A 24,627-nucleotide genomic window follows, 5' to 3' on the forward strand; every position below is an offset into this window, starting at 1 on the left:
AGTAGAAGGCCTAATCACCTTTTGTAAGGATGGAACCACAGAAACTTGAGAAGCACCCTCGGCCTGACCTAACTCCTGAGAGGCCAACTCCTGTAATAATAAAGGTTCCCTCTGGGATTCAGCCGAAACCTCGGCTGGATCCACAGATTCAACCGTAGATTCCATAGAACCGGCGTCCGCAACGGATGACTCATCCGGTTTGGACCTTAAAGATTTATCTTTTCGCTTTTTCGCGGTAGCGAGCGTCGGAGGATCCGACGGCATGTTGTAGTTACACCGCTTACCGAAAACAAGCCTAGCACAGTCTAATCTGCGTTTAATGGTGCGCTTATTAAATCTAGCGCAAAAGCGGCACCCGACTACGTCGTGCTCAGGCCCCAAACAAGGAATACAGAGAGAATGATAGTCCCTATGAGGTATCTGTTTCCCACAAGAAATACAATTATTAACTTTTTCTGACATCCGGATAAACTGAGGCAAGAAAAGACAAAAATTTTCCCCAACGGGGTACTTAGCCCAACTTGGTCTTCGGTCTGAAACTCGAAAAATTGAAAATTTCAGAACGCCAAACGGCACTTGCAAATGTTGCTTCTGCTTCGGACCACGCGGCAAGAAAGACTAAAGATATGGCGTCGGTCATGCGCTTAAGTACTAATACGTACTGATGTCAGCTCCAAGCGCCCATGACCGACGCCAGCCTAACTCTTTGGTATTCGGGCCGACCGAGGACAGCGGACTACCCACAGGTTATGACTGCAGCAATGTGAGACGAAGAACATCCACACTCTCCAAAGCCAAGAACACAGCATCCATGGGACCAGACAACATCCCAGGCTGCATTCTACATGAACTACAGAATGAACTGGCACTCCACCTAAGGGCACTCCACCTAAGTACCATGTTCAATCATAGCCTCACCTCAGGCTTTGTGCCTGCTGAATGGCACACAGCGACAGTTATCCCACTCCACAAGGGGGGGAGCCACCACGGACCCCGGGAACTACCACCCCATTAGCCTGACGAGCCTGGTCTGCAAGGCCATGGAACGCATCATCATGGAACTTATAAACAAAGACATTGGTAATCTCCAAACTCTGGACCCCACCCAGTTCGGGTTTGTAAAAGGCAGATCATGTCTCCTAAACCTGATAGACTTCTTTGAAGCAGTCACCAAAGCCGTAGACAAGGGTAAGGTGGTTCACACAGCCTATCTAGATCTTGCCAAGGCTTTCAATACCATCTCCCACTCTTGAATTATAGATAAACTCACTAAACTAGGTATAAATCCCTATGTCACAAGATGGGTTGCCAACTGGCTCACTGACAGAACCCACACTGTGAAAGTAGCAGACTCCAAATCCGACTTCAGACCAATGACAAGTGGAGTACCACAGGGTTCAGTCCTGGGTCCTCTCCTGTTTGGTATCTACTTCTCTGAAGTACAGGCCAAAACAGAAGGTCTTTGGCTAACGAAGTTCACAGATGACTGCAAACTATGAGCCATAATCGAAACTCCTAACGATGTGGACATCCTACAAAAGGGCCTCACTGAGACAGATGCCTGGTTTCAAAGCCATGGCCTCAAGCTCAATGCCAAAAAGTGCATTGTCATCCCCTTTGGTAAAAACTCTGTACCCATGAACTACAACATAGGCGGTGGTATACATGCCACCGAAAGTGTGATGAGACCTTGGGACACAGGTGGACAGTAGTCTCTCCTTTGATAATCACATCGCCACATTAGTCAGGAAATCCTTCTACGTGGCACACCTCATCACAAAAGGTTTCTCATCCAGAAAAAAAGAGGTCATTGTTCCCCTCTACTCATCACTCATTAGACCCATTATAGAGTACAGCACCCCTTTTGGTATGTACCTCACAAGACATCTACAACTGGAAAGGCCGCAGAAATACTTCACAAAGTGGATTACCAGCTTCAAACAGATGCCGTACGCAGACCGTCTCAAAAAACTCCAGCTTTACTCCGTCGCATATCACCTACTCAGAGGTGATCTCTGACTAACATACAAAGCTATGTCAAACCCAGAGCTGCTGGACATGCTCCACTTAAAGAAATCACAATCCCTCCGAGCTACACGCTCTAGGGACCTAAACCTTGTCACCACTGGTGGCAACTCACGAAGCATCAGAGACCATTCAGGTGCAATTAACCATAGGCAAAACTGCTCTACAGTTTGTAGCATGTTACAGGCCACACTCTCAAACTCAGGAACCCCACACAGCCTTTCTGAAGACACTGGAGAGTATAAATGTCTCTCCAAACACCATCATATTGGGTGACTTCAACTACCCAAACATAGACTGGGAACATTACTCAAGCCCCAATACCCTAGCCCAAAGGTTCCTGGAGTTCATAAACTCAAATGCTGTGGAACAACTTGTCACCATTCCCACAAGAGGTGAAAATATACTAGACCTGATCATCACAAACATGGGGACAAAATGCTCCACACCGGAAGTATATCCCTCATTGGTGAGATCAGACCATAAACTAATCTCACTGGAGATCCACATCCCCCCCCCCCCCCCAACAAAAAAGACCACACTGAAGAAATTCTCAAAAGCCAACTTCACACTTAAGACTGGTGTGGTATCCTTCAAGGCCCCTGAGCCATTGGAAACCACAACCCACGCTGCTGAATCCCTTACAAATGCTTTCTGCGAGCACCTCCAGGATTGCATGGATCAAGCAATCCCAAATAAAATCAAGACCCTTTCCACCAAAGGCAAGCGCCCGATCTGGTGGACCCCAGCCATAAACAAACTTTACAACAAGAGGAGAAAGCTACTACAAGATAGAGCAAAATCCCTAAAAGGGAAGACATCTCTGATCAATACTAGTAAAAAACTACAATCACTCATAAAATCATCCAAGGCCAACTTTGAGAGAAAAATCGCCAAGGACTCAAAAGACAATCATAAGGCCTTCTTTAGCTATGTTAGAAGTCTGGGTGGAAACTCCCAGATATGCTCAGAATTAGTCCAGAATGATACAAAAATCACTGAACCCACAGACATTGCAAACATACTGGCAGACAGATTCAGTGAAAATTTCTCCCCTCCCTCCCCCAAAGGGAGAAATGTCTATTTCAGCAGAGTTTAGTCTCCCAATTATCACAAATGCAGAGGTTAGAGCTGCTCTCTAAAGCTAAAACACAGCATCAATGGGACCGGATGGTGTCCCCGGCTGTGTGCTACACAAACTCAATGAGGAACTAAACCCACACATAAGGCTGCTGTTTAATCTTAGCCTTACCACAGGATACGTACCCAAAGAGTGGCGTACGGCAACTGTGGTCCCACTCCACAAAGGCGGTGCTTCTACGGACCCTGGTAATTACCGCCCCATAAGCTTAACAAGCCTGGTCTGCAAAGCTATGGAGAGGATCATAATGGAACTCATAAGTAAAGACATAGAGGACCTACAGACATTGGATCCTACCCAATTCGGCTTTGTCAAGGGCAAATCATGCCTCTTGAACTTGGTCGACTTTTTTGAAAGTCACCAAGGCCATTGATGAGGGTAAGGCAGTTCACACAGCCTACCTTGACCTTGCAAAAGCTTTCGACACAATACCCCACTCGGGTATCATAGAAAAGCTCACCAGCTTAAATGTAAACCCATATGTCACAAGATGGGTTGCAAACTGGCTCAAGGACAGAACCCACAGGGTTAGAGTTGTTGGTGCCATGTCAGACTCCAAGCCGGTCACAAGCGGTGTCCCACAGGGCTCAGTCCTGGGCCCCCTCTTGTTCGGCATCTACTTTTCAGAAGTGCAGGCAAACATAGGAGGATTGTGGCTGACAAAGTTTGCAGATGACTGCAAACTGGGCGCCATAGTTGAAAATCCATCAGACACAGATATCTTTCAGAGAGGTCTCATAGAAATGGATAACTGGTGCCAGAGCCATGGCCTTAAGCTAAACGCCAAAAAATGTATAGTCATACCCTTTGGTAAAAACAAGGTAACCCCAAGTTACCACATAGGTGGCAATCCATTAAGCACAGAAGAGGTTATCAGGGACCTGGGGACCCAAGTTGACAGTAACCTTCCTTTTGACACTCACATTGCCAAAGTGGTTAGGAGGGCCTTCTACATTGCCCACCTGATTATGAAGGGATTTACATCCAGATCAAGGGAGGTCATTGTTCCCCTGTACTCTTCACTTATCAGACCAATGATGGAGTACAATGCCCCATTCGGAATGTATCTTACCCGACACCTGCAGCAATTGGAAAGACCCCAAAAGTTCCTCACCAAAAGGATAAAGGGCTCAAAATATGCCATATGCTGCCCGACTGAAGAAACTCCAGCTCTATTCAGTCGCATACCGTCTGCTCAGAGGTGACCTGTGCCTGACATACAAGGCCATGTCCAACCCGGAATTAATGGACATGCTCCACCTCAAAAAATCCAAATCCACCAGAGCCACAAGAGCAAGAGACTTAAACCTCAACACGGATATAAATAGGACATGCTGGAGGGACAGATTCATCACCCAGAGACTCCCTATGCTGTGGAACAGAATCCCGGTCCATGTGAGACAGAGCACCTCGCTGGCTCTGTTCAAGAGGAATCTTGACCAGTGGATGGGAGATCGTAGGTTTACCCCGGGGATCATCTCTGTATCACTGCTGGACAGAGGCACAGCAAACTAATGGGTATAGTATTCTTCAACCTAAGGGGCTGTGAAAGCCACACAACTCTGGCTAGGCTTATAAATGCCCTAGGGCAGATAGCCTAGTATGAACCTATGAACAATAAACAGAACATGCCGGAGGGATAGATTCCTGTCCCAGAGACTTCCCATACTCTGGAATAAACTACCTGTCTATATCAAACAAAGCTCCTCATTAGCACTCTTCAAGAAAAATCTTCATGATTGGATGGGAAATAGGAAATTCACCCCGGGGATCACCTCTGTGGCTCTGCTCGACAGTGGCACAGTAAAATAATTTTCTTGGGTGGCAAAAGCCAGGGTACCTTTTTGGCTGGGCTTGTGTAGGCCCCAGGGCCGATAGCCTAGTACCTACCTATGAACCTGTGGTAGCTTTGACATGTATTAAATGAAACTTCAACCTTGTCCAGATGACTGTCCAAACTACCGGCCCGTATGACATCCCCCTCCCTTTTTTTTCGTAAGGATAGTGTGTCTTTGATGGCCTTAAGGGAGAAACTAATGTCAGGCCGTAAATCTCCACAAAACAAGGGGAAAAAAATACTATATTGTCTTGGTGTGTGTAGGGAACTCAGATTCTACCTCGATAAAACTAAAGGCATCTGCAAGTTAAACAAACTGTTTCTTTTTCCAGAATTCCAAACTAGGGAACCCAGTGTCTAAGCAAACTATTGATAACTAGATTTCTAAATTTGGTACTTCCATATAATCGCAACCAGATTTTCTCGGTTGCGAAAAGAGCATACCTGCACAGATACGACTGCATATGATAGTTGAAACTGTCATTCTAAGTTGTTAGTACTGCCAAAAAAGTTTACATTACTTTTACAAACACAAACAATTTCAGAAATCCTTTTCCTGTTTTCCTGTTTTACGTGCCTCATAGACGCATGCCTGACTTACCATGCTGCTATCGCCATGAACTGCTTTCCTTACTTTCATAGCATTGGACTTAAAATAACAGAAATGCTGAAAGTAAAGTGCAGACAGAAAGCCAAACAGTATGTTATTTTCCTTTTATTTATTTATTTTTTTAATGCATCTTCAAATAATGCAAAACCTGGATTGTACAACTGACAGCAAACTAATTAAACAACAAAGGAACATGCAGCAGGTGGGCTTCAAATAACAGAAATGTTGACAGTGTTGTACAACACAGGTTTTGGATTATTGGAATATACGTTTGAAAAAAAAAATTAAAAAAATAAGTACCCAGAGTGTTGTGCTACAGGGACCCACATTAGACAACATTTGTACAACAATAATGACCGTATTTCATAATCCTTAAGCAACCTGTATTGCTGTTAACAATCTGGTTGCGATAATACGCAAGTACCCTAAATTCCTTTCTTTTTGCTCACTCAGAATGGCAAATCCTTAAGTTGTCCAGCAAAGACACATTCTGCTAAAGCAGTGGCCTCATCTTGTGCCTTTTCAAGGGGATCGGCTCTAGGGCAATCCTTCAATCCTAGAAGAAGCTACTTGGTCATCTGTGCATAGCTTTACTAAACATTACAGAGTAGATGCTTTTTTTAAATCCAGGGTCAGTCCTCTGTGGATTACTGAACAGCTCTCCTATTTCTCATTGAACCACTCTTCAAAATTCAGAAGTTTTGAGAATCACCAAACAGTTGGGAATACTGCAACAGTGATCTAAAGAAGGCCATATTACCTTTGTGTAAGAACTTGGCATAACAGTAGATGTCCTACTAATCACTGCTGAAGTATTCTTTCCCACCCTACATTCCTTCATTCTGTTTCTTCCTTCCTTTTCCTTATGGACTGAGGAAACTACTGTCTTGCCTTTCCCTCTTAGCTGACCAATTTATTTTGTTACTTGGGCCTCTACAGGATTACTGGCTTTGAAGGTAGTCTGAGGATTTATGCTCATCTATGGACATGACTTGCATGGTTGGAGTGGGATAGAGGAGGATAGTCCTGAACAGGCCTAGTATTTGTTCACTACATTTTGAACTGACTAAATTCCTCACTGAAAATGTGTTATTGACTACCTTATTGTAACTCTAGATATTCTAGTGGTGGTCAGTCAGCAGTAAAGCATCCCACTTTTTGACCACCTCCCCACCTTCCATCTCTTCGCTTCTGTGAGTAACGTTGCCCTCTGGTTCATGACCAGATTCATATTCTTTGTACAGAAACAAGTGGGCAATGGACATGCCTCTTCTTTTATTGTCATATTTATATGCCAGGTCCAGAAGAGGAGGGAGTGTCCTTGTAGATAGCAACTACTTTGAAAATAGAAGCTGGAACAGTGTTGTGTAATGGCACAAGTTCATTGTGGCTTTGGTTCTTTGTGGAGCACCCCAGGAATGTTTGAATTGTGGTAAGGTACATAAGAACCTCTCCCAGAACCCTTAACCTGTGGGCATTTCTTGAACTGAATTAAATAAGCTTCTTGCTTTTGTGGTCAGTGTGTCCATTCTTCCCATACCAAAGGAGAACCTTCTCCCATTGCTTCAGGAGAATATAAAGGAAAGTGTCTTGGGGAAATGGATAAGCCATAGAAGCTATTTCTGGAAGATTCTGCTGAGAGCAAAAAACTTTAGTGGACTTTTTAGTTCTGTAAGATTGAGGGCTGCACTGGGGCATAGCCCTGTCCACTATTCCCTACATTGATATCGATTTCCTATGCTACCAGGCTGTCATTGTCCCATTAGAGGTTGGCAGAGTGATGATAGTATTGTTATCCATGCTGGGCCTCAATAGCAATTCTTTCTGCATCACATTGGGGTACAAAGGTCATGCAAAAGGCTCTCATTACAGGGGGAATTCTCCTTTACTCTCATTTTTCTAACTTTTAATTCGGAAACTTGAGACTGTATGTAAGATAGTGATTTTGCAACTTATGAACAAGTTAGTTGTGCTTGTCTAGGTTGTAGCTGTGCATTTCACCTGGGCTTAACAGCAGGAGTTTTGTCTGCCAACTTCTGCTTTAAGAATATTGTATTTCTCTCACACCTACCATATCATTCTTGTGTTTAGGGTCTAAGCTGACTTCCTGTTGTGTGGAGGCTAGCCGATTTAAGTCTTAATGCTGACCTACGATATCCTGTACAGTGTAGGTTTCATCTTTTTTTGTAAGAGTTCTTGCAGCTCTATACCTCAGCTAGGTAGCATAAGTAGTCAGATTAGGAACTTCTAGCATGTAGTTAGACTTTCAGTAGACATTCTTTTGCTTTCCTGCCACCATTCCTTTGAAATAAGGTACTTTCCCTGATTTAGTTTGAGAGACTGAGTCGTTTCAGTGGTCCTTTAAATATCTATTTAGGAGATTGTGAGGCAAATGGGAAGTATATAATATGTTGAATGCCTGTATTTAGTTGTTAATCACTTTTTAACCATGTTTTGTCATCTTGTCACCATGGCTTGCATTATAGTTTTTTCTTATTGTTTAGTGTTTAAGCACCTTAGAGGTTAGCAATTTGTATATTGCTTGTTTAATGTCAGATCTGTGTCACTTATGTGTTGATTTGCAGGTGGTTGCTTTCTGACAGCAAGTGGGAATGAATGGGCTCTGTGCATACTTGTATGGCCAGTGTGTTAAGTTGTGGCATGCATAAGTCAAGAGCATGAATATCCTCAAAAGTGAGTTTTACTTGGGGGGGGTAACTTATGATTGGTGAAGGAAAACCCAGCTGTGAACCTATGATGGTCCGTACTCGGGGCCAGTAAACAAGGAGTTGTATTGTTCACCTCTGATACCGGTGAGGGATGGCCACTAGGAGCAAAAATGGATCCACATAGTATTTTCAGATGCTGCTCTCTGTGTCAAGCACAATTTCCCTTAAAGAGCACACAGGGACCACACTCCAGAACTTGGGGGGGGGGCTGGACTGTCTCCCTCTCCAAGCCCCAAGCAAGATTCCACACTGACCACTGTGGAACTCTGTGTCCCTGTTCCAAGTAGCTGGTACACACAGTTGGATGACTTGATTTCCACGCACATACCTGGGAAAGGCTGACACAGATTTACTAGCTGTGCCCCCTCTGCACAGACTATAATGTAAGTACACTGCCACCAGTCATCTATCCTAAAGGCTCTTACAAGGGTACCCAGTTATACTGAGTTAAATTAAAACTAATACAAATGGTAGAGTTTAACCGGAGCAGACACAGTGTCACTAAAATAAGCATAAGTACTCTCAAGATGTTGAAAGTATTCTCTCAAAGACCAGCCAGAATGAAAGGTATAGAAATATTTAATAATAAGTAATATGTAAAGAAGAAAACACGAGAATACTGAATAATCCAGTTACAGTAAACACCAGAGTTTTAATCACAGGAGATGTAAACAAAATATTCTCACTATATTTTCCTGACTAAAGAATTGCTGCTCCCTTGTTACTTAAAACAAGTCAAGATGATGAGTGCCAAGTTGCTTACTACAGCAAGGCAAGATGAGGTGTGAGATATCTGTGAAAGATCTTTCCTGTCAGGTTCCAGAAGACAAAGCGCTGCTACAAGAGTTCCATCACGTCTCTCACTAATGTCTAAAGAATCCTTTCAGTGCTGGTTATAGAATGACCTCACATCTGGTCACTTGACTGTGGTACAGTACATACCCAAAGCTTTGCTAAGATCTGTTGCAGTATCTGAAAACTGTAAAACCAACCCATTTAAGTTTCAACCTATTTTTCAAAATTAGCTGGACTGATACTAACCTCTTTCCGTCCAGAATTCTCTGTCAAAACATGCATTTATAATAATACTTACACATGTATATCTCTCTTCTGTCCAGCACCACTGTTGATGCATTTTTAACATAAGCAACTTTACAAGTGTATTTTAACATAAGCATCTGTACAAATCAGTGTGATAATCAAATTACATAAAATTCTTTACAAAACTCCAGCTAGCTATGCTGGCATATGTTACACATGCACTGCCCTACACTTCCTGGCAGAAATGGCACTACCTCATGTCACAAAACCCATCAAGGGGGGCCACTAGTAGATCATGCGTAAAATCTTTTACTTTTATACTAAGTTCTTTCATAGTGGTTTTCATTTTGTTTTAGAGTTCCCTTTTTATCTTTACACCAATCCCTTTGCTCTGTTGAAGTCGCAATTCTAGGTCTTGAAAACACCTTACATGGCTGAGAAGACATTTTTTTCTCTCCATTCATTGTTGCACATATGTAGGCAGCATTTTGTCAGATTACTTGAGAAGTAGAAGTTCATGTTGCTGTAAGTTAAGGTGAAAATTAAACAGATTTTTTTTTAAGGAGGAAGAGGAGGATTGCTGAGGCAAACTGCTCACTTAGAGTTTACCTCATTGGAATGTATATGTACTTGGTGCTTGTTAGTACAAGGTTATTTTAACTCATTCACTTTTTAGGCAAGGCTCAAAAGTCAAACCCACCTCCGTAAACAGCACAAATAAAAAAAATGAGGGTTATGCTACTCAAAGCCAGGAGTTTAAATCTCAAAATGGACGCGCTCGAAGCACTCCTCAGTATGGAGAACTTCGACATCTGTGCAGTAACTGAAACCTGGTTCAAGGCTCCACAGAGCACCCCAGCACTACCGGGCTACAGCTCATACCACACATTTCGGCCACAGAACATGGACCGAAACATAAAAGGAGGGGGTGTACCCATATTCATAAAGGATAACTTTCACCTCCAGGTTAGTGGCGCAGCATGATACCTCCAAGATCATCCATGTGCAACTAACATCAGGCAAATCTGCAATGCAAATTGTGGCATGCTACAGATCACCCACCATGACCCAGTACCACCACTCCGCCTTTCTGGAGATGCTGGAAAACATGAAGCTCCTACTGAACACCCTGATATTGGGCGATTTCAGTTACCCTACCGTTAACTGGGAAAACTACTCAAGTACAAACTTCCAGGTCCAGCGCTTCCTGGAATTTATCAACTCAAATGCCCTGGATCAGCTGGTAAACTCCCCTACCAGAGGTGAAAACATATTGGACCTGGTCATCACCAACATGGGCGACAGGTGTTCCACACCGGAGGTCAACCCATCACTGGTTAGATCAGACCATAAAATAATCACTCCAGATGTCCACACCACACCACCACCTCCAACCAAGGAAACCACAGTGAAAAACCTTTCTATAGCAAACTTCACCTTACTTAAGACAGAGGTGGTAAGTTTCACAGCCCCAACGCTAAAGGATAACAGTGTCCAAGATGCAGAAACCTTTACAAATGCACTCTATGATCACCTACAAGGATGCATGGATCGTGCCATCCCTAGCAAAACCAAGATTCACTCCCCTAAGAGAAGGAAACCAGTCTGGTGGACGCCTGCCATAAACAGGCTATACAATAGGAGGAGGAAACTAGTTCAGAAAAAAAGCAAATCCCAAGAAGGAAAGACATCCCTGATCAGTATCAGTTTGAAACTAAGGTTCCTCATAAAATCCTCCAAGGGTAACTTCGAAAGAAAAATAGCCAAGGATTCAAAAGATAACCACAAAGCCTTCTTTAGCTATGTCAAGAATCTAAGTGGCAACTCACAGATATGCTCTGAGCTAGTGCAAAATAGCACAAAATATACTGAACCCACTGATATTGCCAACATCCTGGTAGATGGATTCAGTGCAAACTTCACCCCCCCCTCACCTCCAAAAGGGCCCACAACAATACCGGAAAAGTGTAGTGTCCTGGAAATCACAGATGCACAGGTGAAAACAGCCCTTTCAAAAGCCAAAAGCACAGCGTCAGTGGGGCCAGATGGTGTCCCAGGCTGTGTCTTGCACGAGCTACAGAATGAACTAACCCCCCACCTAAACACACTGTTCATCCTTGGCCTCTCCACAGGCTACGTGTCCATAGAATGGCGCACAGCAGCAGTTATTCCACTCCACAAAGGAGGGGCCACAACTGACCCTTGTAACTATCGCCCCATATGCCTGACTAGCCTGGTCTGCAAGGCTGTGGAGCACATCATGATGGAACTCATTAACAAAGACATTGGGAACCTCCAAACACTTGACCCGACCCAGTTCGGCTTTGTTAAGGACAATTATGCCTACTAAACCTGATTGACTTCTTCAAGACAGTCACCAAGGCCATAGATGAGGAGAAGGTAGTTCACACAGCCTACCTTGACCTCGCCAAGGCGTTTGACACCATTCCCCACTTGGGAATTATAGAAAAACTCGCCAGCCTGAACATAAACCCCTACGTCGCGAGATGGGTTGCCCAACTGGCTTACAGACAGAACTCACACGGTAAGAATAGCGGGCTCCAGGTCAGACTCTAAACCAGTCACAAGTGGTGTCCTACAAGGCTCTGTCCTGGTACCCCTACTGTTTGGCATATACTTCTCAGAAGTACAGGCAAACACAGGAGGAGTATTGCTAACCAAGTTCGCCGATGACTGCAAACAGGGAGCCATAATTGACACACTGGCGGACACGGACATTCTCCAAAAGGGCCTTACTGAGATGGACACCTGGTGTCAAAGTCATGGTCTCAAGCTAAATGCCAAAAAAATGCATAGTCATTCCATTTGGGAAAAACAAAATGCCCATGAATTACCACATAGGTTGCAGCCCCCTTAATACAGAAGAGGTAATAAGAGATGTTGGGGACCCAGGAAGATAGTAATCTCTCCTTTGACAATCATGTTGCCTAAGTAGTTAGGAGATCTTTCTATGTAGCCCATCTAATTACTAAAGAGTTTGCATCTAGAAATAGAGGTTATAGTGCCCCTCTACTTGTCACTCATCAGACCCACCATAGAGTACAATGCCCCATTTGGGATGTACCTCACAAGACACTTCCAACAGCTGGAAAGACCACAAAAGTACCTCACGAAGAGGATTACTGGCCTCAAACATATGTCCTATGCAGCCCGACTGGAAAAACTCCAGCTGTACTCAGTCACATATTGCTTACTCAGAGGTGATCTCTGCCTGACTTACAAAGCCATGTCCAACTCAGAATTGATGGACATGCTCCACCTAAAGAAATCCAAGTCACTGCGAGCCACGCGCTCTAGTGAGCTAAACCTTGCCACAACAATAAATAGAACATGCTGGAGGGATAGATTCCTTTTAGAGACTCCCCATGCTTTGGAACAAAATTCCTAAGTACATTAGGCAGAGCCCCTCACTAACTCTCTTCAAGAGAAACCTTGACGAGTGGATGGGTAGCAGAAAATACTCCCCGGGATCACTTCATTGGCTTTTCTTGACAGAGGCTTAGTTAATTAGTCAATGGGGCGACGAAAGCTGACACACTCTGGCTTATAAATGCCCTTGGACAGATAGCCTAGTACCTACCTATGGAGCTCAGGAAGTTTGCACTGCAATTTCAAATGGGCGGAGCCTAAGCCTTTTGACAGAATCAAATTATATACTCGCATATCAAACAAATGTTCATATCTCTGGAACCAGAGGGATTATGAAAAAGTATAAGTGGCAATCTCTACAGCACAAACTATTTTATAGTGGTAGTATTTTTTTCATTCTAGGTCTTAAACTGAGTTTTATAAGCCACACTAAACACATTAATTACATTTGTAATATTTTGTAAACAACTTACAATATCTCAGCAACCACTCAAATTGCACACATACTGTCAGCATCATTGTATTTATCTAACTGAGTGCTTTCATATGAGGCTAAGGAGTTCTGTCTGTTACTTGGTTGTTGAGATATTTAGAAAATTGTGAAAATTATATCCATATAAATCAATTTCATAAAACAACAGTTAATATCTATTTACCTGCACTAGACAGAGGTCAAATATTAATGCAGTTGAGTTTGCCATTGTGTAAACTTTAAGATCAAGTCTTTTAAAACCTTGTACATTGCATGGTTTTGCTATTAGTGATGCAAATATGAACAAGCAATATTTGACACCTAGAGTTGTCAATAGGAGTTAACTGTAGATGCACCTGGAGGCATCACTCTGATGTAATGAGTTAAGATGCATCTCTTGCCAACTCTTACCACTTCCAGCTTGAAAATTGTTAATATTAGAGGCCTGTCAATAGCACTGTTAATTATAAATGCATTTATATATTTTTATTATCTAATATGTTTGCAGGTTGTGAAGTGATAGCCGTAAATACACGTTCCACTAGTCAGACCTTCATTTACAAGTGTGATGCCGTACTCTGCACTCTTCCCCTTGGTGTATTAAAACAACAACCTCCAGCTGTGCAGTTTGTGCCTCCCTTGCCAGAGTGGAAAACCTCAGCTATACAGAGAATGGGATTTGGCAATCTTAACAAGGTAATATTCTCACATACAAATATTGAGTTTTATGTAAACTAACAGCTGTACGATTAGAGAATGTTCTTGATGAGTTCTGCACAATTTTTAAATGCAGTCCCACATTTGGGGATGTCCAGTCACTAGTTCCAGTGTGCGTCACAGTATAACGAGACAGCTAAATCTCTAAAGACCTTTATAATTCTTTTTGCTGCTCCTACAGTTTAAGTTTTGAACCTTGTTTTGCTATTTATTTTTTTTATTTTCAGTTTGATTACTGGATAGGTGGGATGGTCTATTGACCAATTTCTTCCTTGACCCGGATAAAGAAAAAAAAGAATATAAGATCAGTACATTGACACACACCTGTCTCTCAGAGCCACTAAGGCCTAAACATAAACCCAACATATTAGTCATAGGAGACTCCATTGTGAGACCACAGTTGTGCCCCTCACCAGGCTGGATAAGTCACAGTTAGTTGTTTGTCGGGTGCCAGAATCCACCATATCACCAATGCACTCATGTCTCTCAACAGGTACTGTTATGTCTCTGTCATAGTCCATGTTGGAGTGAATTACTTGAGACATACCTCCTTGGACTATAAGAAGAGAGACATGATCGAGCTCGCTGAGTATGTGTCCCAGGCAGATATGTCCTTAGCCTTAAGCAGCATTCTGCCATCACCCAGAATAATGCCTCAGTGCAAACAGAAAATGATTGACTTTAACAACTGGCTTAGATTCTGGTGTCATTCAAAGGGGATCCAGTACCTGACAGGCTGGGATGGACATGATTGACAAGCTACAGTGCTTTGCCAGAGATGACCTGCATCTGTCTCCCTTGGGATTTCAGACTCCTGGCAAAGGCTGTTGCCTCACCTAATGCCTTTTTTAGGCAATGCCTTGTGGTCAAAACTACCAACATGAAAATTTCATCTAAATGTAAGTTAAAGGTCATGCTGCTAAATGCTAGGAGTCTAAACATGAAACTGTACTCATTGCAAGCATTCGTAACCCTGGAAGAAGCTGACATTTGTTCAGTCACAGAAACCTGGTTCAAAGCCCCAGCCATACCAGGTTATCATCCTATCATTCAGACCCCAAGCCATAGGCAGCAAAACAAAAGGAGGTGGAGTTGCAATATATGTGTGTGTGTATATATATATATATATATATATATATATATATATATATATATATATATATAAAAGACACACACACCTCACAGGGAAATACTCCAGGTGCAGTTAACAATTGACAAGACCCCTATTCATATCATATCTAGCTGCAGGCTTCCAACTCTGACTCGAGGGCCACTCCAACTATCTGGACCACTTCAAATCCATCAAGATTCAACCCTTTACTGTGATCCTGGGCAACTTTTAACTATCCAACCATAGATTGGAAGAAATGCTCATGCCAAAACACAAATGCCGAGAAATGCCTTGATTTCATCAATGCAAATGCCTTAGACCTTAGTTGGTTCACACCCCACAAGAGGTGAAAATTTCTTGGACTTGGTATTAACCAACATGAGCAACCGCTACAGCATCCCTACAGTGTCATCATCTCTGGTAAGATCCAACCACAAAGGAGTCACTTTTGAAGTCGCCATCTCCCCCAACCCCCCCTAGCTGGGGTAAAACAAAAAACTGCTCCAAAGCTGATTACAGCCTCTTGAGAGAAGGTATAAACAGCTTCACAGCCCCCTCCCCTCCACAGAAACTGGCATATATGTCCAAACTTACACCAAAGTACTATATGAGCATTTGTATAACTGCATGGAATTAAGAATACAAGACAGGACAAAATCCACCTCCTTAAGGAAGAGTAAACCTGTCTGGTGTACATCTACAATAAATAAACTCTATAATAAAAGGAAAAAAATACTGTCCAGGACCAAGAAAGAGCAAGTGTCTAATTGGAAGCAATCTCTCCTTAGCTTGAACAAGCAAATAAGAGCACTAATGAAATCCTCCAAAGCAAACAGAGTCCAAACTGGCCACATCTACTAAAGACAGTCATAAGGCTTTCTTCACATATGTCCGCAATCTGAAGGGAAGCACCCAGATCTGCTCAGAACTGGTGATCAAAGACACCACATACACAAACCCTGTAGATATAGCCATCCTGCTGGCAGATAGGTTCAGTGAAAACTTCACTCCTTTCTCCCCATATCAGTAAAACAGGATGTCCCCAGTACCTGCCCCCTCCTCTTTTCTCTAGGGAGCAAATCATCACTGTCCTCTCAAAGGCAAAAAATACAGCCTCTATTGTACCTGATAACATCCCAGACTGCATCCTACATGAACTCAGGCAGGAACTTTTGTAGCACCATTAGGTACCCTATTCAACCAAAGCCTGAGTACTGGCTTCATCCCTCCCGAATGTAGGACAGCTACTGTCATCCCTTTGCACAAAGGTGGAGCGTCCTCTGATCCAGGAAATTATAGACCCATCAGCATAACTAGCCTGATCTGCAAGGCCATTGAGAGGATTATTGTGGATCTCATTATCAAGGGCTTTGGCAACCTCCAGACACTGTCTCACACAGTTTGGTTTTGTCACGGGGTGGTCATGCCTGTAAAATTTGGTCTACGACTTTGAGACAGTCATCAAGGCCATAGATAAGGGGGAGCCTGTGCACATCGCCTACCTTGACCTGGCCAAGGCCTTCGATACTATTCCCCACTCAGGTATAATAGATTCATTTTCTCAACTAGGCATCAATCCATATGTTACCTGATGAGTAGCAAACTGGCTCACTGATAGAACCCACCTAGTCAAAATAGGGGAAGCCACCTCAAGTTGTAGACCCCTAACAAGCAGTGCACCCCAGAGATCGGTCTTGGGACCTCTGCTGTTTGTGATATACTTCTCAGAGGTGCAGACCAAATCTAGTGGGCTTATGGCTGACCAGGTTTGCAGATGACTACAAGCTGGGTGCTGTCTTCAATTTCCCTAGTGATGTGGGCATCCTCCAAGAGGGTCTCACCCATACAAATGACTGGTGCCAGAAACATGACCTCAGACTGAATGCCAAAAAAATGCATCATCATCCCTTTTAAGGAGAATGACATCCCCACAGATTATCACATTGATAATAAGGCATTAAGCACGCAATCAGACGTGAGGGACTTGGGAACCCTGGTTGATAGTAAACTGACTTTTGACCACCGTATTGCCTCCATTGTATGGAAAGCTTTTCTACTTGGCCCAGCTCATTAGTGAGGGCAACTCATCCAGGGACAGAGTGGTCATAAAATCCCTGTATTCTTCCCTTATAAGACCAATTATTGAATACAGTGCCCCTTTCAGCATGTACCTCACAAGGCACATGCAGCAGCTGGAGAGACCACAGAGATTCCTCACCTGGTGAATCCAGGGCCTCAAACATCTACCCTACACATGCTAAAAGCCCTGTCCGTCTACTCAGTCTCTTACAGAGTCCTCAGAGGTGACCTCTGTCTGGCATATAAAGCAATCTCAGACTCCTCCCTGATGGGACTGCTGCATATCCACAAGTCAAGCTCCACTCGAGTAACCTGCACGTGAGATCTCAACCTGATCTGTGACATCAAAAGGAGTTGTTGGAGGGGCATATTTATGTCCCAGAGACTCCCCTTTTGTGGAATAGACTCCCTCTCCACGTAAAGCAGAGCACCTCATTAAATCTTTTTAAGTGTGACTTGGATAAGTGGATGGGGAACAGAAAATACATCCCTAGGATTCCACCTATGTTCCTGCTGGACAGTGGCATAGGGTGTTGACTTGTTGGAACATGGGTTAAATTCTTGGCTAGGCTTGTAAAGGCCTCAGGGCCAATAGTCTAGTAATTTACTGTGATCCTATAATATTAAGTGATAAAAATTAAGATGTTAACAGCATACAAAGGAGCTAATAACTGTAAGCATCCACTGTCGCTCGTCTGGTCTGGATAAAACAGGCAAACATTCATGGGTTCAATTCACGCAACTTTATTACACACACACACACACACACACACACACACACACACATCAGAAATGAGGCTTTGTAACTTAAACTTAAACTTATAAACAGACTGACTACCACACTCGTACATGTTAACACTCTGGCTGTTCTCTCAATATGGCACTGCTGCCTGCACCTGCTTACATCTGGAAGTTGTTCTTAAAGGTACATACACACGCTCTGATCTACATCCTCCATCTTTGAAAAGTAGTGTATATATGAAATTACAGTATTCAATTACATGCAGTTTACAGAAATGTTTTGACATGTTATACAGAACTAAGTCTGTGACATACAATCATACAAAATTAGACACACACAAAACAGTCATGTCCAGGTAGCTGTGTATCTTGCACTAGGTCTAGAAATACAATCTGATCGTGTAACATAAAAGTCAGAATTGGAGCTAGTAACTGGGACGGTCTTCAAGGAATGTTCATCTTCAGGGACATCATCAGGAACATGAATGGATACTGAGACATGTTCTTCAGTGTGAACATTGTCAGGGTTGCTGTAAGATCTAGAGTCTGTATCACAGGTACGATGTTGTGATATCATTTCTGATACAGGGAGATGTCTGTAGTTTCTCCTGTATTCTATACCCTTCTAGTCCACTAAGTAGGATCTTGGCTCAACACATATACCTCTCACTTGACCAATTTGATCAAATCCTTTCGCCGTTTGTATCTTCACTGCCTCTCCTCCTTTTAACGGACGAAGAAATCTGTTCATTTTAAACTAGCTGGACTTATGAGAACGCTTCTTAAAAAGTTGTGCTTTGATTGTTCTGTTATTTTTAGCATTAGGCACCAACAAACTAGAACTGATAGGCAAGGTTGTTCTGGTTTGCCTAGATAGAAGTCTCTGAGCAGGCGAGCTAAGTAGGTTGTAACGGGGTATATTTCTGAGATTGGGGAAATTCAAGAACATATTGGTATTGTCACGCTTCGACCTCTGTAGTAATTGCTTTGCAGTCTGTACTGCACATTCAGCAAGGCCGTTTGACTGTGGATGTTCAGGACTGCTAGTAACATGGATAAAGTCCCACTCTTTAGCAAATCTCTGAAACCATTGACTGGTAAATTGTGAACCGTTGTTAGAAATAACTTTGTGTAGACTACCATGGACTGAGAAATAACGTTTCTTCTTAGTAATAACAGCACTGGACGTAAGGTTGGGTAGCAAATTGACCTCAAACCAGTTTGAATTAGAATATACAAACACTAAATAATGCTGATTGTTGAACTCAAATATGTTAGTTGCTACTGTTGATCAAGGCAGTTCAGGAATTTGGCTTATCTGAAATGGCTGTTTTTGCAAATGCAGCTTAGTACTGTTGCACACTGAACAAGATGAAAGCACTTTATCAATGTCTTTTGCTAGAAAAGGCCAAAATATTAGTCCTCTTACCCTTCTTTTGCTAAAAACAGAACCTGGGTGGCCACAATGTTAAATCTGAATCTATTCACATTGTAAGGAAGTAGGAGCATTAACTTTTGGACCTTTGAAAATTATACCATCTTCCATCAGCATCTCATCTCAGTATGGAAAGTAAGATTGTATTTCTGGTGGCACACAGGATTGCATTGACGACCATCCTACATTGATGAAGTCGCTGAGCTTTTGCAAAATTGGACCAGTCTTTATATGATGTCTTAGCTCATCAAGTCTCGTGGTAGAAAAATTACGCACTTCCCTGACATCAAAGTCAAACTTCTCTGTATGAAGCTGTTCCATGGTATTTCTGAGCGATCTGGATAAGGTATCAGCTAGATATAAAGAAGTTTACCTTTTGTATAGACAGTTTTGAAATTGTACTTTGGCAATTTGAGCATCATTCTTTGCAGTCTTGCTGGAGTGGAATACATAGTCTTCTTTAAAGGCTAACAACGGGATTTTATTATTAAATGCTCCACTTCTCTGTCCTTTTTCTTCCTATTTATTGTCCCTGCTATGAGTAAACAGCACAGCATTTAAAATATTTCAAAATGTACTCTTTTTGTCCACTAGAACAGTACCTTACTGTGGTGGTTTCACTTTAAGAAAAACTTTTATCTCACCCATGCTGCAGTCTCTAATTCATTGATGTCATCAAGGCCACTGAATACAGGTAGTTTTCTGGCCTATTGCCTCCCCAAACTAACATCTCCATGAACATCCTAAAAACCCACCCATGCTGTGATGTCACAGCTGACTGGTCCTTCTCATACCCATACAGAAAGTAAAGGCTAGAACAAGGAAACAGTACATGAGTCAAGTCTCCTGCAGTGAGCTGTCAATCATAGTAGGTAACAGCTCAAATTACCCTTGGCACTTTGAGAGCAAGGGAAGTTAGGTGTGAAGGGGGGTGGGAGATGAGTCAAAGTAGTGCAATTCAGGCTTCACAAAAAATGCAGTTTAGACATTCTAAAAAGAAGCAGCAGTGAAAAGCACTTTGAAAATCTGTTCTATGGCATTTGCACTGTTTGTGTTTTAAGTAGTCATTGAATGGCATGAAACGTCACTTAAAACTGACTGAAAGGCAGCAGTGAATGCATGTAAAATCAATGCTGATAAGAGCTTTAGGAAGAAAAAAAGTCTGCGTGATGCAACATTTTACAGCCGAGCACTGCATTTTGGGATACCTAGAGCCAGACTAAACAATCAGAATTACTTTGATGCCAGACCCCATGTGGTCAGACTCAGAAATTACATATAAAAATATTTCAAACCTGTAAATAGTCCCAGAGTGGTGGTAATATAGGAATCATCAAACCATGATGAAATAAACATGTGTTTTGAGTTTGTGGGTGTGGTTCTCCTTTAAAATAGTGATTAGAGGTTGATGGTCAGTTTCTATCTGAGCAGTTTGGCCATAAATATAATCATGAAACTTTGAGCATGCAAACACAATTACCAAAAGTTCCTTCTCAGTTTGAGCATACTTCATCTCAGTTTGGGTAAGACTTCTAGATGCATAGGCAACAGGCTTGTCTTCCTGAAGAATAACTGCACCAAGACCGAACTTTGAAGCATCACGGGAAAGAACTACTGGTTTGTGGACATTGTAGTATCTTAACATAGGCAGGTTAGCAGTTTGCTGTTTGAGGTTAGCAAATGCTCTTTGGTAGTGTTCTAACCATGACCATGCAACATTTTTGCATGTACGCTCTCTGAAAGGTGCTAATAACTCACTAAAGTCAAGGATGAGTTTGCCCAAGTAGTTAACCATACCAAGAAAACACTGTAGGGCTTGGACATTGTCTGGAGCTGGCATCTCAAGAATAGCTGCTTGCTTGGAAGAATCTGATCATAAGCCTGTACTGGTAAATAAATGACTTGCATAAGTAACTTCTGGTAATCTGAATTTGCATTTCAGAGGATTACGCTTTAAATTCACTTCACGTGCTGTGTGCAGAACTTTCTTGAGGTTTCTGTCATGTTCTGCTTCACCATTATCTCCAAACAGTAAATAAACTATTATTGCACATGAGTAGCCTGAAAAAAATTGCTCCATTGCATGCTGAAAGAATTTACTAACAGAATTTATTCCAAAAGGTATCCTGAGGAATCTGTATCTACCAAATGGGTTACTGAATGTAGTCAGTAGTAAAGATTTGTGATCAAGCATCACATGCCAAAATGAACTCTCTGCATCCAAGGCAGAAAGAGTGGCATTTGGCATGAGGGTGGCAATCTCCTTGACTGTACACACAGAATGAGGAGGTCTCTTTAATGCCTTGGTCAAGTCTCTTGGCTCAATGCATATTCTGATCTCATCTGAATTTTTATGAGCAACTACCATGGAAGACACCCACTCAGTTGGTTCTGTGACTGGACATATCCCACCCTTCTGCACCATTGTATCTAACTGGACCTTGCCTTTGTCCTGCATAGCTATTGGAAGACTTATTGCTGGTCTAACCACTGGACTGACCTCTGGGTCCACTTTCATGGAGTACACAACTGGAAGTTTGCCTAGCATTTTGTCGAACACATCAGCATTCTCTGAGATGAAAATAGCATCAGTAAAGCTGGAACTAGGGCATGTGCTTACTTGATGTTCTTCTTTGGTAAAAGAAAGTAGTTTTATTCTCAAACTGTCTCTGAGACGTAATAATGATTGCACAGGTCTTCGGACTACATAAAATTGCAAGCTGTAACTGTTCCCAGCTGAATAGCATGGAAATAGTATTGAGCCTTCAGTTTGAATTTCTTCACCTCTGTAACCAACAGGCTTTGCACAATTGCCCAAATTAAGTTGCTCACCAGCTCTCACTTTAGCAAATGTTTCTGTTGACATTACATTACACTTTGAACCAGTGTCTACTTTGAGCGGTCTGGGCTTGCCATTGATAGAGACAGTACAAACCACTTCATTCTTTCCAATAAATCTACTGCATTAACCTTTTCACAGACCACTGATGCACCATCTACAATGTTGAGTAGGGTTGCAGCTGTCTGTGTGATCAACTTGCTTTTTTGAGTAACCTTTCTTACTAACTGAATGAGGCCTGCTTGATTTACAAAACATTTGAAAATGGTTCCATTTTTTATACTTGTGGTATTGCTGACCAAATGCTAAGCACTTCTCTCTTTTGGACACATGACTGGCTTCACAGCTACGACAGTTAACAATAAGACTTGATTTGGATTTTGTTGACTCACTCTTATACTGTACTGAGCATGCCCTTTTTACTGAGTTAGTCTTGGAACTTGCTAGAAAGTCACAGGTTTTCCTGCCAGACCTGCAGGGGTTGCAGCTGCCATGTGCTTAGGCATGTTTCTGCTTGCCTCATGTTGCATGCTGTCTGTTTGCTCTAGAAGCTGCTGTAACCATGCTCTTATCACTTGTAAGTATATTTGTGTGCCTTTTTGTGAGCTCATGAATTTGTCAAATCTCTGTTTTTGCTTAACATTAAATCACTGGCACAAAGCAAAGTCTTTCTCACTGCAGCACTAAACACCACACACAAGCCTGTCTTATATTAACTCATCTTTCAAGTCACCAAATCTGCATGCTTTAGCCTTATTTCTCAAGCCAGTGATATAAGCTGCAAAAGTTTAATCTGGCTTTTGGTATCTTGTGTAAAATAAGTGCCTCTCTAATGTAACATTTGTCTAGGGGTTGCACATTTCTCTAAATTTACATTTTAAGCATTCTGGGTCCTCCCTGGATTCAGCCGGTACCACAATATGACAGTTCCCCCTCTCCTGCATAGACTTCTGGTGCATATACAAATGAACGCTCTCGTTCAATAGCTTCTGACCCAGCTAAGTTAAGTAAAATGAATGCCCTCATACTTGCATTTTGTCAGAAAAAGCTGCTTGTATGAAAATATCGTATTCCTGCTCAAATGCTCTCCGGTTCTCAGCTATAGTATGACCAAACGCAAGTGGGCCTGGTCTGCGAAATGCCTGTGCCATATCAACACACAGTAGTGAAGGTACTTGAAATTATGTACGAACATGCACACAAAATATATATATGCCAGAACTTTGCCAGTACTTGTAATTATGCCCAGAAGCACAACAAACTCTCTGAAATAACTGTACTTTGCCAAACAAGTCTCTGTAGCACAAGAACACTGTGAAGTCACTGTACTTTGTGAAACCACTCCTTATCACTGTAAGAAATACTTCGAAATGACTGTACTTTGCGAATAAATGGTATCACAATGGAAGAAGCTTAGAGTAAGAAACACTTCAAGATGAATGCACTTTGCACATAAACTGTACACTGCGCAAGAACCTCTCAAAATGGCTGTACTTTGACTGCACTTTGCACGCAGCAAACACTGAAATAATTGCACCGTAATAAAGCACACACTCTGCAAGCACTTTACGCACACTGAGATGCTTCGAACAACTGTAGTTCTGCTTTGAATGGCTCTGTCAAATCCAAAATAGTAGTTTGTGCCCAAACACGATCTTTTACTAAAAAACATGCAGTCGTCTTGCTCTTTAAGCTTAAGTTGCCCTTTTATTGTACTCTGTGCCCTTTTATTTTACCCCTTTGGTAACAACTCTGTACCCATGAACTACAACATAGGCGGTAGTATACTTAACACCGAAAGTGTGATAAGAGACCTTGGGACACAGATGGACTGTAATCTCTCCTTTGATAATCTCATCGCCCCCGTAGTCAGGAAATCCTTCTAAGTAGCACATCTCATCACAAAAGGTTTCTCATCCAGAAAAAAAGAGGTCATTGTTCCCCTCTACTCATCACTCATTAGACCCATTATGGAGTGCAATGCCCCTTTTGGTATGTACCTCACAAGACATCTACAACAACTGGAAAGGCCGCAGAAATACCTTACAAAGAGGATTACGGGCCTCAAACAGATGCCCTATGCAGACCATCTCAAAAAACTCCAGCTTTACTCCGTCACATATCACCTACTCAGAGGTGATCTCTGCCTAACATACAAAGCTATGCCAAACCCAGAGCTGTTGGACATTGCTCCACTTAAAAAATCCCAATCCCTCTGAGCTACATGCTCTAGGGACCTAAACCTTGTCAGCACAATAAACAGAACATGCTGCAGGGATAGATTCCTGTCCCAGAGACTTTCCAAACTCTGGAACAAACTACCTATTTATATCAAACAAAGCTCCTCATTAGCACTCTTCAAGAAAAATCTTGATGATTGGATGGGAAATAGGAAATTCACCCCGGGGATCACCTCTGTGGCACTGCTCGACAGTGGCACAGGAAAATTTTCTTGGGTGG

At 42.4% G+C, this 24,627-nt stretch overlaps 1 protein-coding gene across 1 annotated transcript in view; it reads left to right on the plus strand.

Moving 5' to 3' along the window:
- KDM1A (lysine demethylase 1A) overlaps nt 1–24,627 on the plus strand; it is a gene marked incomplete in the record, with an annotated part of 2,315,042 nt that overhangs the window by 1,960,621 nt on the left and 329,794 nt on the right. The window contains 1 exon segment of the mRNA XM_044060124.1: nt 13,754–13,941. Coding sequence (XP_043916059.1) covers nt 13,754–13,941 — 188 coding nt within the window.

Source organism: Protopterus annectens, chromosome 1.part2, assembly GCF_019279795.1.
Source record: "Protopterus annectens isolate FY-2018-M chromosome 1.part2, PAN1.0, whole genome shotgun sequence".
Taxonomy (NCBI): Eukaryota; Metazoa; Chordata; order Ceratodontiformes; family Protopteridae; genus Protopterus; species Protopterus annectens.